Source organism: Panthera uncia, chromosome D2 (assembly GCF_023721935.1).
Source record: "Panthera uncia isolate 11264 chromosome D2, Puncia_PCG_1.0, whole genome shotgun sequence".
In the NCBI taxonomy this organism is placed as follows: domain Eukaryota; kingdom Metazoa; phylum Chordata; class Mammalia; order Carnivora; family Felidae; genus Panthera; species Panthera uncia.
The window spans coordinates 45056559-45069852 of NC_064818.1; the positions used below are offsets into that span (position 1 = coordinate 45056559).

Below are 13294 nucleotides of genomic sequence, written 5' to 3' on the forward strand. Positions count from 1 at the left end.
TCCGATTCTGTGTCTCCCTCTCTCTCTGCCCCTCCCCCGTTCATGCTATGTCTCTCTCTGTCCCAAAAATAAATTAAAAAAAAACGTTGAAAAAAAAAATTTTTTTTTAAAAAAAAATAAAAAACTCACAACACTTCTTTGAAGAACGGGGGTCAGACTTTCTCCCCTATTTCTCCCACCCAGTTGGAAGAGAGCTAGCATAGAATCCTGTTCCCCAGCCTCATTATGAACAATTCTGTGGTACACCTGCACGAAAGGATGCCAGTTCAGTCCGTGGCTCCACTGCCCATTTCTGAAGCTATGGAGGTCCCATGAGGCAAAGGTTGATAAATGGATGTCTGAACAAGAATGCTGGATGGATGGAAAGACCGATGAATGAAGAGCACCTCAAAGACCTTCCACTGGTTCTGGAAGTGCCAGTGCATTCATGGGTTTCTGTTCAGGGTCAACAGTTGTGCTGAGATTGTACTCATTGGGAATGGGGTCCAAAGAAATGGGAAGTGACATGAAAAGCAAGAGGCAGGGCTCTAGACCTAGTTCTGTGCCCAACAATTACTCTGTCCCTCGGTTCCCCTGCCCCTGACATGTCAGGATGTGCAGGAAGTACCTAACATGAAAAATAACAGGCATAGACAAGAATCTGCTCAACAAAATGCAGGTTGTTCTTATCATTTTTATAGGCTGGTAAGAGCCTTCTCCCTTCATATACCGGCCGATGACATTACGGAGCTCACAAGGCTGTTTCAGGCTGGCAGCAGCCCCATCACGCCTGGGTCCACATCCTTAACCTGCCGTTTGTCCCGACCTGTCTGAGGTCACCACCGCCAAATAGAAAACAACTGCCGAGGTTGTGATTACAGTTTAAGGGAGGATTCAGGTGAAATGGCACGAGGGCACGGATGTATTCGTGAAAATCAGGCTGGACCACAGTGTAGAAATAGAAAATCCATTTGCAGGCTTACAAACCTCAGCCTGTGGAGGTCTCGTTGTTCTCCGAATATTGCTCAAACCCGTTTTGCTGGAAGGTGACAGAATCAGGCATGGCACGTGGATGTCTGTACCTGTGTCCTGTTGGTGTGCATGTTGCTATATCCCTCAGATGTCTTAAGGGGCAAGAAAGGAGAGCTTTGGAGATATTGAGGATGCCTCGTTTGTGTACAGACATGATCTAATTTCGGCCCGGAATTCATTTATTTGTCATTTGAAACAAGGACCAACCCAGTCAGAGCACAACGTATTTTAGGAATCACCTCGTAGACTTGGACTTGACCTGGAACACAAAAAGGGCTCCGGGAAGGCTTGTAGTGTGGCCTTTTGCACACACACAAAATGTGCACGCATTTCCCGGTGCACAGGCCTCTCTGCGCACGTAGGAGGACACCCTGGGACAGCTGGGACAGCTGTGTCGTTCCTGCCCTGACTCTGAGTGACTTCGCAGGGATGTACCCAGCTGATGTCTCTCCATCTCGCCCTCCATGTTGAAGGAATTACTGTCTGCCCCCAAATGCAGTCATTAAAATGAGTGAAGTAACAATCATTGAGTTATATTTTTTGAAAAAACGTTCTCAGCATTTAATTATTGGTTGTGGCGTGAGAGGATTTAGATAAGTTGATAATGCCGACTTTATGTAATTTATTTTTACTAGGCAATTACGGGCTGTGTTACATCCTGGCAGCAAGGTATTGTGGGGCATCTTATTAAGCATAAAGCCAGTAAACACTGATGAACAATTTTGCTGAACTAGGCATGCAATTTAGAAAGCAATAATACACAAATCCAATTTGGTACACAATGGATACCGCAGCCCGTCAGCACATGTAACTATCACAGCCTGCAAATTAAATTGGGACGGCCCTTTTTGCAACGGCACAGGCCAAGATTAAATATATTTTCCCCTCAATTTAACAAGTTGCTGACCACAAATATAAATATGTGTGTATGTGTTTGTGGCTCTGCCCGTGGACATCCACGTGCATGCATGGGTTTCCTAATCGTTCTCTCGCACGATCCCCACAGGTCACAGGTGGGAGAAGAATCTTGCCCTCTGTCGAGAGCTGGATGTCAGCCTTGCTTTGACAGGGAAGCCCAGCAAGACCAGCCCTGCGGTGACAGCCCTAGCCGTGTCCAGGTAACCAAGGCCTGGCTCCTTCGGGCCTCCAGCAGCTCAGGGCTCAGGTGGCCTGGCCCTGGAAAGTCGCCTCACTGCTGTAGGCACCAGGGAGGGCCCACCTTGCACAAGAGGCAAATGAGGAGCCCACGTAGGGCCCTAGGAAATGTTTTTTAACACACACATGTTCGTGCTCTCTCTCTCTTTCAAATACCCGTGGATTCATAAAGAAATGTAAAAGGGTGTAGCTTTGTAACTTCATGCTGGGGAGGCACTGTTTTCCTGAGGCCCGCTACCAATGCTAACATTTGGCGTGATGAGTATCGTACGCTAAAAAAAAAAAAAGCGCCTTTTGAGAGCTCTAAGCCAGTGCAGAATAGCCAAGTGTCAGCCACTACACTTGATAGACATTATTTGATTCTTCATAATTACCCAGTGGAGGTTAAGTGGTCCTTTCTGTCATTAACCCATTGCTCACACTAGGAAGTGGAGTCTCCGGAGGCCGCGGGCCTTGGAGAGGCCCTTCCCTTCCTCCCTCACTGCCCTGCAGTTGCTGGCTCAGGATCTGTGGTGGTGGGAACCACACAGTGTTCCAGAAGCCAGGCTGAAATGAAGTGGGCTAGTGTAGGACATGGGAAAAGGGGGCCGGAGAGTCCGGAGCCCGAACTCTGCTGGAAAACTTGCCATTCGTTTGTAGGGGGGCCAGACTGTCTCTTCACAGGACAAAAGGCACACCTGGAGATGCTGGAGAGAAAAGGCAGGGCCTCACCCTGCTGCCAGGAGCCTGGGCATCTTGGGGAGTCCCCCCATACTCATGAGGGGTGCCACAATCCTCAGAGCTCAGAAGTTCCCCCTCTTCGGGGTCAAAGCATTCTCCAATTCTCCCAGCCCCCACCCCTGCCTCAGGTGGAGGTCAGGTGCAGGCCCCACGGGGTCCTGGACCGAACCCGCCATGTCGCAGCGTCCTGAGTGCCCGCTGGGATGAGTGGGACCCACAGGCTTGGCTCTAACACTCCTGTCTATTCCTTCTCTTCCCAAGAAACCAGACCAAACTTCTGGTCGGCGATGAGAAGGGGAGAATATTCTGCTGGTCTGCAGAAGGGTAGGAAGAAAGACAGTGGAGGTCAGGTGGAGTGAGCGGCAGGTGCCCTGAGTGGCAGCAGCAGCACCAGCAAAAGGAGGCTGTCGCAGTGCCTGGGGCACAGAAGACTCTCCCCTGAGGAAGGGGCTGCTGGCCATCAGAGCTGCACACCCCGAGCCACTCCATGGCCCATGCGACTTTGGCCTTGGGTTGCCCAAGGACACACTCCATAAAAAGGAGAAGAGCACCTGGGAGCCTGGGAGCAGCGATCTGGAAACTGTGACTCACTCACAAGCTGCCCACGAACTCACAAGACTCACCTTTTCAAAGGGCTTATTACACTGAAAAAAATTGGGTCACTTGCTGGAAACTAATGGGAAATATTGGATTGTCTTTATTTTATTAAAATGACCGTTTTCAAAATGCAAGAGGGCTCGTGAGTGTAAGATCACCACCCTTTTCCACTCAGGTGTTTGCATCCCATACCTAGAAAGGCAGGAAGGCCTCAGAGAAGCACAGCCCGCCCTCAGAGTGTTTCTCAGGCCCTCCTGCCTCCTTCCCTGGAATCTGGCTTTCCTGCAGGCTTGCCCGCCAGACAAGGGTTCATGGGGAGCGAGGGGCTATGCTCAGGAGGCCCGGCTAACATGGCTGACAGGACGTGAACGTGAGTCCTCTGGCAGGCATAGGGAAGTCAGCCTGGGGGTGAGGGAGAGGCACGCTGCCGAGGTGTGCCTACCCTATCTCTGTGCCCCAGAGAAGACTTGGGCTTGGCAGGCTTTTCCCAGGGCCTGACCTTTCATGAGGGGCAAGGACCCCCATCCACATGTTGATTTGGAGCTGGAGCTCCTCCTGGGAAAATTCGGGCTGCTACGTGACTTGTGCTCTCCATCTGAGAAGATGGCAGGTAGGGAGTCAGCTGAGCCCCTCTGAGGAATTCCAGTGCCTTCCAAGGCACCAGTCATTCTCAGTCCTGTTGTTGGGCACTGAAGGCATCATCCGATTCCAATGCCTTCTCTCCACCCCCAGACTTTCAGAGCTCCTTGAAAGGCAATTCACCTGCCTCTTCAGTGAAATCAAGTCCGGGCGGGTGCACGGGGATTTGGGGCGGCAAATCTCCTTAGCAACTCCCCTCCCTGAGATTTTTCCCTCCAGGGAACACAATCCTTTCCATATTTCTGCAAGCCCTGCAGAGGCCCTGATGAGTGTCCCCATTCAGCGTAGCTCAGGCCTGGGAATGGCAAGAAAATGGACTTGATGTCTTATGGCCTGGGTCGCCTGGCCTCCAGGGGCAGTGAATCAATTTAAAGATAAATCTTCAGAACGGACAGGTGGTACGCAGCTATGTCAAAGATAGTGAATGAGGGATGGTTAGGAAACAGTGAGCTATCTGTAAACTTTGAGGTCTTTGCAAAGGGCAAGACAGAGGACGAGGTGCTTCTCAGGTCCACTGCCCCCCTCCCTGGGTGAGAAGGGCCTGTGTCTGACCCCAGGGCCAAGGATCTCGCCTGTCTGCATGTGCTCTTAGCAGACGCCCCATTTGCAATCCCCTCGTCAGTCTGGGGCTGCACGGAAGGGCCATAAATTGAAGAGTGGAGAGCGCCACTCCCCAGGAAGGCCAAGAAGCAAGTCATAAATATCAAGGCTGGGCGTGCTGTCATGTTTCAAACACCATCCATAGCATTTACCTGAGGCTGAAAGGTCTGCTGGCCCAAAGGCTGTCTTGGGCACATTCACTTGACAAATATTTCCTGGACGCTGCCTTTTGCTTGCCCACATCACTAGGAAAAGGGAGGGGTGGGGGTCAGGTCTTGTTGGAGTCTTGGTGATAAGATATCTGTGCAAACAAATGTGACTAGGGGTGGAAGGGCTAAAAGAGAGACATCCCATGCCTTAGGGAGGACCTAGGCGATATTGTGGCTGCAGTAGTCTGCTCAGGCTTCCAGAACAAAGTACCATAGGCTGGGGAGCTTAAACACAAAGATTTTTCGGTTCTGGAGCCTGGAAGTTCAAGATCAAGGTCAGCAAGGTTGGTTTCTCCCGAGGCCTCTCTCCGTGGCTTGTAGATGGCTCTGTCTCTCCCTGTGTCCTCACATGGATCTGTGTGTGTGTGTGTGTGTGTGCGCGCGCACATGTGTGTGCGCGTGTGTGCGTGCGCGCTAATCTCTTCTCATAAAGATACCAGCCATGTTGGATTAGGGTCCATCCTAATGACCTCATTTTACTTTACTTATCTCTCTAAAGATGTTATCTCCCCAAATTGTCACATTCGGAGGTACTGGGGAACAGGACTTCAGCACAGGGATTTTGGTGAGACACAGGTCAGCCCATAACACCGGCTGAAGTAGATGGCCCTGGAGCAAAACTTGGAAGGGCAGATAGGACTTAGCCTTGTCCAGCTGGAGAGCGGGATGTTGTAGGAAGAGGAGGCAGCCTTGGCGAAGGCACAGGGCATGCCAGGCTGGAGCTAGAAAGAAGGAGCAGGAAAAGATAGAGGTCTCAAGACAGGTAGTGAGGGGCTTCCTTAGCCTCTGGGGACAGAGACCTCCGTGTTGGGCTCACTTTCACTGGCTCAGCTGGAGACAGTAGCTGTGCCCAGCTCTTGCAAAGTTAAGCTCCTCCCCATGACAATTGTTTAATAACTGTGAGACCAGCCCCCACCCCCAGCCCCATCACTGCGATAACCCGGGTCTCCCACACTCCCATCCTGGGAAGGTCTCAGCTCCGTTCACCATTCCAAATAAATGCTGCTTTCCCACCCATTAATCACAGTAATTCTTGCCCTGACCTTTTTCGGCTCTCCCTCTCTGCTGAGAGGCCAGGGAAGAGAACCCAGTGCCATGGACATGCCTCCAATTGCAGAGAGGAAAGCAGGTTTCCCAGTTCAGTCTTCAAAAGTGCAAGATCAGGGTGTGCATTTGAATCAACCCTCCGGGAGATAGCTTTACCCACTGTGGGCGCCAGCAAGGCTCGAGCCGTGCCCACGTCTCTATCTGGACGGGCCTGGGCTCACCTGGGACAGCCTTACATTAAAGAGTATTCATTGTTTATCAGAAGTTTAAATTTAACTGGATGTCTCATATGTGTATTTGTTAAGTCCCAGTGCCCTGCTCCCTGGACGTTCTAGAGACAGGGAAGGATGGTAGCCTGCCCAAGGACCTGATGCCCCATAAGTACTCAGTGCATGATGCGTGAATTGCTTCTGTGAATTGCTGGGAACTGATGGCGAGACTGCAAGGGGTTCTTTGTGCCACTGACCAAGTTTCCAGGACCCTGTGGGTCTCTGGCCCTCGTTCTTCATGGGCACAGTCTCCTGCCTGACACCGACCCTTTGTTTTTCCTTTATGCTCTGCGCTCCAAGGAGAGAAGCCCAGTCCCCAGAAGCCACTCAGGACAGCAACTGCTTCCCCCAGGCTCAGCCAGCAGCTAGGAGCCGAGTCCTGAGAACCCAGTCACGGGGCCTGCAGAGAACTCAGAGATTGGATTTGACCACATTAGCATGCAGCCGAGCAGGGCACATTTGGGGAAGAATAGACTCTTCATATGAAAATCCTGATGAAATTTGTTTAGCATAAGATCAAATCTCTCTAAGCCAAAATCAGTTTTGCTTTAGTAAGTTCTGGGTACATATCGCATGTGCAGATCCAGGGTATGTGTGTGCGTGTGTGTGTATGTGTAATTGCTTACACGAGTGTGTCGTTTCCATTTCACTCTTAAGGGCTGCTGCCCATAGCACCTTCATAGTCTTCTTAGTAAACAGGAGGATTTTCCAAATTGTCTCTTTCCCCCAAATCCCCAAAGGCGAGAAACTGTGTTGCCCCAGGCTGAGATCTCTGTCTGTCTCCCGACTGGTTGATACAGACACCCCTTGTCTAAGACCCACTATTGCCAGTTGTCAAAAATGATTTTCTTAAATGCACCACCCTGCAAGAACTCCAGGTCACCTGTGCCCCAGTCCTGTGCAGGACACGCTGGGCAGTCCTCCGTCTTCACTCAGGAAGTAGGCACTGACGAGTTCTCACTGACATCAGAGTGATGGCTGACGTTAACTATCCACCCAGGCAATTGTTCATTCGTTCATTCATTCATTCATTCACTAGCATTGCCCAAGGGACCACTGAGTGTCTGTTCCAAGCCAGGCTGGGACCTGATGGAGAGAGGCTGAGTCTGGACACGGATGCCTGAAACCGAACCCCTAAGAGCCCGGAGACGTCAGTGGTCACACAGCCCCTCTAATTCTGCTATTTTACAGGTAGGGAAACCGAGGCCCAAGAAAAGGAAGGGACTTAACTAAGGTCGTGTAGCAGGTCAGTGGCAGAACCTGGTCAGGGCTCCAGACGCGAGTACCCCCTCTGATGTACCACACGGCCTTGTGTTCCTTCAAGGGCTGGGGGCGCATGGGCAAACAGAAGCCTAAATAGCCTGCCTCCAGGCCCTGGAACCTTGGCGCCCTACCTTCTCTCCAGTGCCTGGGTTTCCAAGAATAGCTGCCCTACCCCACCTCGTGACAAAACACAGGATGAAGAGTGTGAGTAAATGCTTTGCGAAGAATAAAAAAAAAAAATGGTTTGGACATTTTGTATCAGAAGAGACCAGCTTGGATACCCCCTGCAGTGAGGAACTCACTGCCCCAAACAGCAGCTCTCTGGGACCTCGAAGTTCATCCTTCCCACTTGGAGCACAAGTCACCGGAGGCCCCTGCACTGGGTAGCCCGCCCCTGGGAGCAGAGGCTGTGAGATGGCACTTTCTGACCCCACGCCACTTCTCGGGCTCGGTGTCCCTCCTCCCCAGTTGTCCTTCTTTCCTGTTGTTCTGTAAGATCGGACTGACAATTACAGATTAAATGAGGTACTGATTAAGACTAAGATTAAATGAGGTAATGTGTGTAAAGCTCTTACCACAGAGCGGGAGCTTAGGAAATGCTTATTATTGTGGTTAGGATTGTTAATGTGGTTTCTCACACCGGGCCTGATAGGAGGCAAATGGCTTTCCTTTTCTTCTCTCTCCTCTCTGGGGCATTATCCCCTCATTCCTAAGCTTCCAGAATGTTTCTCATTCCTGTTTGTGATTTCTCTACACCACCTGTATCAACTACAATCACTTTCATGCTGTCTTTAACTGCACTCGTTTTGTGAACTTGAACCTTATTTAAGCATTAATGTCTGTGAAATCACAGGTGTGATGTACAGTCTCTATTTTTTTCTAATTACATAACAAATAAATGCAAAAAAGAACTCTTGTCCATGTACCTCCTACAACCACCTCCCGGTCCTGGGTCTCTTAGATACAACGTCGAAAGTATAATCCATCAAAGAAAAAGTAGGTAGACCAGACTTTGTCCAATTCAAGATCTTCTGTTCTTTGAAGGATACTGTTAAACAAAAGACAAGCCACAGATTGAGAGAAAATACTGGCAAGCCACACATCTGACCCAGGACTTGTATCCAGAGTACATTTTAAAACTCCCAGAATTCGGGGCGCCTGGGTGGCTCAGTTGGTTGGGCGTCCGACTTCGGCTCAGGTCATGATCTCACGGTCTGTGGGTTCGAGCCCCGAGTCGGGCTCTGTGCCGACGGCTCAGAGCCTGGAGCCTGTTTCAGATTCTGTGTCTCCCTCTCCCTGACCCTCCCCCGTTCATGCTCTGTCTCTCTCTGTCTCAAAAATAAATAACCGTTAAAAAAAATAAAAAATAAAATAAAAATAAAACTCCCAGAATTCAATAAAAAGGAAATAAACAACCCAGTAAAAAAAAAAAATGGAAAAGATTTGAACAGACACTTCAAAGAAGACACCTGGCAAGCAAGTATGCCCATGAAAAGATGTCAGTGTCATTATCATTAGGCATATGCAAATTACAGCCAGATGCCAGACCACAACATTGTAAACATGGCTAACGCTAAAAAGACTGACCAAACCAAGTATTAGGAAGGATGCCACTCCCACACGGCGGGGGGGGGGGGGGGGGGCGGGGATATAAAATGGCACAACCACTTTGGACAACAGGCAGTTTCTAGAAACATAAACTCTTTCTTCCCTTACGGTATGAAAGCAGCTAGAGACAATTCATAAACCCATAAAAGAATGAGTGTACCTGTTCTTACACGATTTTATTTATGGATGCTAAAATTTGAAGTTTATGTAATTTTCACACCATGAAGTATTATGACTATGTTGACTTTTTTTTTAAACATCAAAAAATGTAAAGCGGCACCTGGGTGGCTCAGCCGGCTGAGCGTCCCGACTCCCTGATTTCAACTTGGGTTGTGATCTCGTGGTTCATGAGATCAAGCCCCAAGCCGGGCTCTGCGCTGACAGCGCGGAGCCTGTTTGGGATTCTCTCTCTCTCTCCTTCTGTCTCTGCCCCTCCCCTGCTCATGCTGTCTCCCTGACTCTCTAAAAATAAAGAAACTTAAAAAAAAAAAAAAGTAAAAATCACTCTTGGCCTGCAGGCTGTATTCAAACAGGGCTGCAGTTTGCCCATCTTGCTCTTGGGCTAAGTACCCACGGCCGTTCCATGATGAATGTGAAGAGGCTTTAGGGATAAGGCTGCAAAGACTGGAGGCAGCAAAACCAGCCCCAGGTTGGGAGGGACACCTTCTCCCCATTGCTGTGTGAAACACAGTGTGATTGGCGTCAGGGAGCCTGAGGGGCACGAGCTACCCAGGTGGCCTGTGGAGCACAGGTGAGAGAAGGGGAGGAAGGTGGGGAGCCCTCCAGGGGCTGGAGGTGATACCCACAGGGCAGCTGGAGCTGGGGAAGCCATGGAGTCAGCTCCTGAAGGCACCTGACACCCCCAGGCGACTTCTTGAAATAACTGAGCCGTCTTCCATTCCCCCTGGATGACCGGCATTGTGCGGCAGAGAGCTCGGCCCATGGAGGAGGGGCATTCCCACTCCTCACCTGAACCACATGCTAGAGAAGCCTGGGGGCTGAGGGGTCCCAGGGTGAAGAGTGAGCACACCCCTCCTCGCCGGTGTTAGCGGCTTGGGCTTTTCAGAAGCCCGCAGTGACCAGGGGAAGGGCCGGTTGTGCTCCTGGCCTCTCATTGCTCAGAGTAGTGAATTGTAATTACCCCCAGCCGCCTGCCTAGGGGAGGGTGCGACCATCTTCACAGTCTCCCTATTAGTGATCTCTGGGGCTTTGGGACCCTGGCAGGGGCACAAGCCAGTGGTTTGAGGAAGCAGGTAGAGCCTGCAGGTGTCTCCTGTTTGGGCGGTTCAGAGCTAATCATTGTTTTGAGTCCGAAAGCCTTGGGGAAGTTTGGGGAGCGCATCCAGTTTGTAGCGCCCCCCGCTGCTTCCTACCGCTTTGGTTTTGCAAAGCCGCATCAGGCATTCGCATTAGCGGACTGGCCCCAGGACCCAGTTCAATTTGCAACCACTGGACTAGCATCTTGGGGTAGACTCAGAGCCGGGGAAATGCACTGACGTCCCCGTGTCACTGCACCCAGGGGCAAAAGAACACACCGCCTAGTGGCCCATGAACCCAGACCCCTCAGAATCAATAAGTGGCTTGCAAGAATTTCTCAGCAATGCACTGGGGTGATGCCTCCTCGGGGCACCTCCGCATTTATTCATAATTACTTATCCAGCACCGACTCTTCTCAGCCCCATGATGCAATGGTGAACCAGACAGATAAGGTCCCTGCCCCAGGGAGTTTAGAGTCCAGTCGCGGAGACGGACGAGGACAAAGAAAAGATCACAGCTAGTGGGGAGTTGGGACATCAGGGAACGCTCAAGGTAGAGCAGCCGAGACCCACCCTTCAGAGAGTTGGTTGCTGAAGAGCAAAAGGCCCCGGACACATGTTGTCTCATGTTATCTCGTATCTCACAGTGAAGGAAACTGAGGCTCGGAGAGGCCGAGTGCCCAGCCCCACCGCCCGACCCTGCATTGCAACGAAGAGACAGAGGAGGTCCTTGTCAGACAGCACTGAGCCTCTCTGGGCCTCCTCCAGTGTCCTTTCCTTGGCTCTAAGACGTGGCCCAACTTGTCCCTCCCCTGATGTTCCTTCCAGGGCACATCGTGGCTCGCTCTCTCTCACCTGTGCTCCACAGGCCACCTGGGCAGCACGTGGCTGGGAGGGGCGGGTGCTTCCATGCTGTCTGCCTCCATCTGGATTGCACCATCACCAATAGAGGAGCCGGTGACTGCGTCCTCTCGGAGCACTAGTGCCTAGCCCAGGGCTTGCTGCAGGGGACGGGGACACACTGCTGCGAAAGGGACCCAGGGCGGGCACCTTGAGGCTGGCTCAGGAGTGCCCTGGCTCTGGGTGAGGCGGCACCCTCTGGGTGGTAGAGGGAAGCATATGAATTTGGGCGTCCTCTTCCTGTAATGACCCCAGGGAAGGCTCTTTTTCCCACCTGGGTTGCAGGAGAAGAGGTTTCCGGGGAGGAGAGAGCCTGAACCGAAGCACCAGCTAGCCCACACCTGGACCCTTCCGTGGCCCACCTTCCCCCTGCTGCTTCCATCCCAGCCCATCACTCTGGACTGAAATTTCACCTTTCCTGGCCAACACACTAAGCACCTGTGAGGTCCTGAGGATCAGCGATGCACGTCCTTCCTGTGTGTTTACATCTGTCTGTACTGCCTAGAGGGGCTGGTCCCACATGGGTACTCCAGGAAGACGTGAATGAGCGAATAGATGAATGAGTGATTGATGAACCGAAAGGAGCCCTCGAAAGTTCTACATATATGTTTTCCCGGTGTCTTGCCAGACCCTAATAAACCATGACCGCAGAGAGCGGCCCTGGGGCTGGGGGGCGGGGGCTGAGCTCCGGCAGGAGGACCGCCTGCCTGGTTGTGCCACGGCCACCTCGGCCTGGGGACCGGCAGACACTTGGCTGGGGACTAAAACACTGAGGACTGGAGCTGGAAAACAGAGGCAAAAAGGGGCGTGAGCGACAAAGAGAAAGAGCCGGCAATACCATGGGAACAGGGTCTCCCCTTGGAATAGGGCCTGGGCAGGGGGCAGGACGCCTGGTAATCGGCTAACCACAGCCGGACCTTCCCAAGATGGGCAGCCTCAGTGCAGCTGCCACAGGTGGGAACAACCCACCCTGGCTAAGATGTGGCTTTGAAGTAGGACCGACTGTGGCTAATATCCCAGCTCCGCTGAAGAACTCGAGGAACCTTACACAACCTCTCCGAGCCTCGTTTCCAAAATCTGTGAAATGTCAGGGATCATACCCAGTCCTGTTGGAGGATTAACATGCCTACTGGGCAGTTCACACATTCCCGTAACCGGGGTCCTGTCACCGCTGCTAAGTGGCGAAGCTGGCCTTTCGGAGCCTGCCTGTCAACCAGCCCAGAGCCGTGGGCTGCCCATCCCCTCCGTGGACCTTCTGTTCTCCTGGCCTGCCACCCGCTCACGCATTCATCAAACACTGAACCCTCGTCACCAAGGGATCACTGTGTGTCCAGTGCCAATCGAGGCCCTGGTGATGCAGCAATGACTGATAAACAAAACCCAAGCCCACAAGGCCCTTGCACTCTACTCTGGGAGATAAACAACAGATACATAAAGAAAACACCTAGTAAGTAAGGTGCTCCTCCAAGGAGAGAGAAAGAAACAGGTAGGAAAGGGGCAGGGAAGAGGGAGGAGAAACGTGACAGGGCACCCGGGGACCGCTGCCCCAGCAAGGTGACATCTGAGAGCTGACGCAAGCAAGGGAGTGAGCCAAGTAGGGGTCGGGGCAGAACATTCCAGCACAGGGATGAACAAGTGCAAGTATCTGCTTCTCTGAGAAACAACAGGGAAGAGACTTTGATTTGGGGCAGAGTGATGGAGAGAAGCAGGGACAGGGGCAGAGTGGAAATGAGGAGAGGGTCACAGAGAGCCTGTCACCCAGGAAGGTCAGGGGTCTTTGGGCTACAGACCTGGAGAAGGAAAGGTAGCTTCCAAAAAGTGGCAGCAGAAGGTATCAGTCTGGCCAAGTCTGGCCAGGCGAACCTGGCCTCATACCACCCACATCGTAGGAAGGTCCCTCCCGGCTTTGCTTGAAGAGGGAGAGCGCTCACCCCCAGCAGCTCTGATTGGCCGTGACTTCCCGCTCCCGTGGCCCTGGCATCTCACATCCACGGGAGCTGTCTCTGGAGACCGGGCACAA

General features: G+C 52.0%; 1 protein-coding gene across 4 annotated transcripts in view; it reads left to right on the top strand.

Annotated features, from left to right (window-relative positions):
* The window catches only part of WDFY4 (WDFY family member 4), a 298336-nt gene extending 289218 nt beyond the window's left edge, over positions 1–9118 (top strand). For all 4 annotated transcript variants that reach the window (XM_049645343.1, XM_049645342.1, XM_049645345.1 and 1 more), the window contains 2 exons: positions 2018–2129; positions 3148–9118. In XM_049645343.1, coding sequence (XP_049501300.1) covers positions 2018–2129; positions 3148–3214 — 179 coding nt within the window. In that variant the 3' untranslated portion in view covers positions 3215–9118. The remainder of the gene's footprint in view (positions 1–2017; positions 2130–3147) is intronic.
* Positions 9119–13294: the final 4176 nt, after the last annotated feature.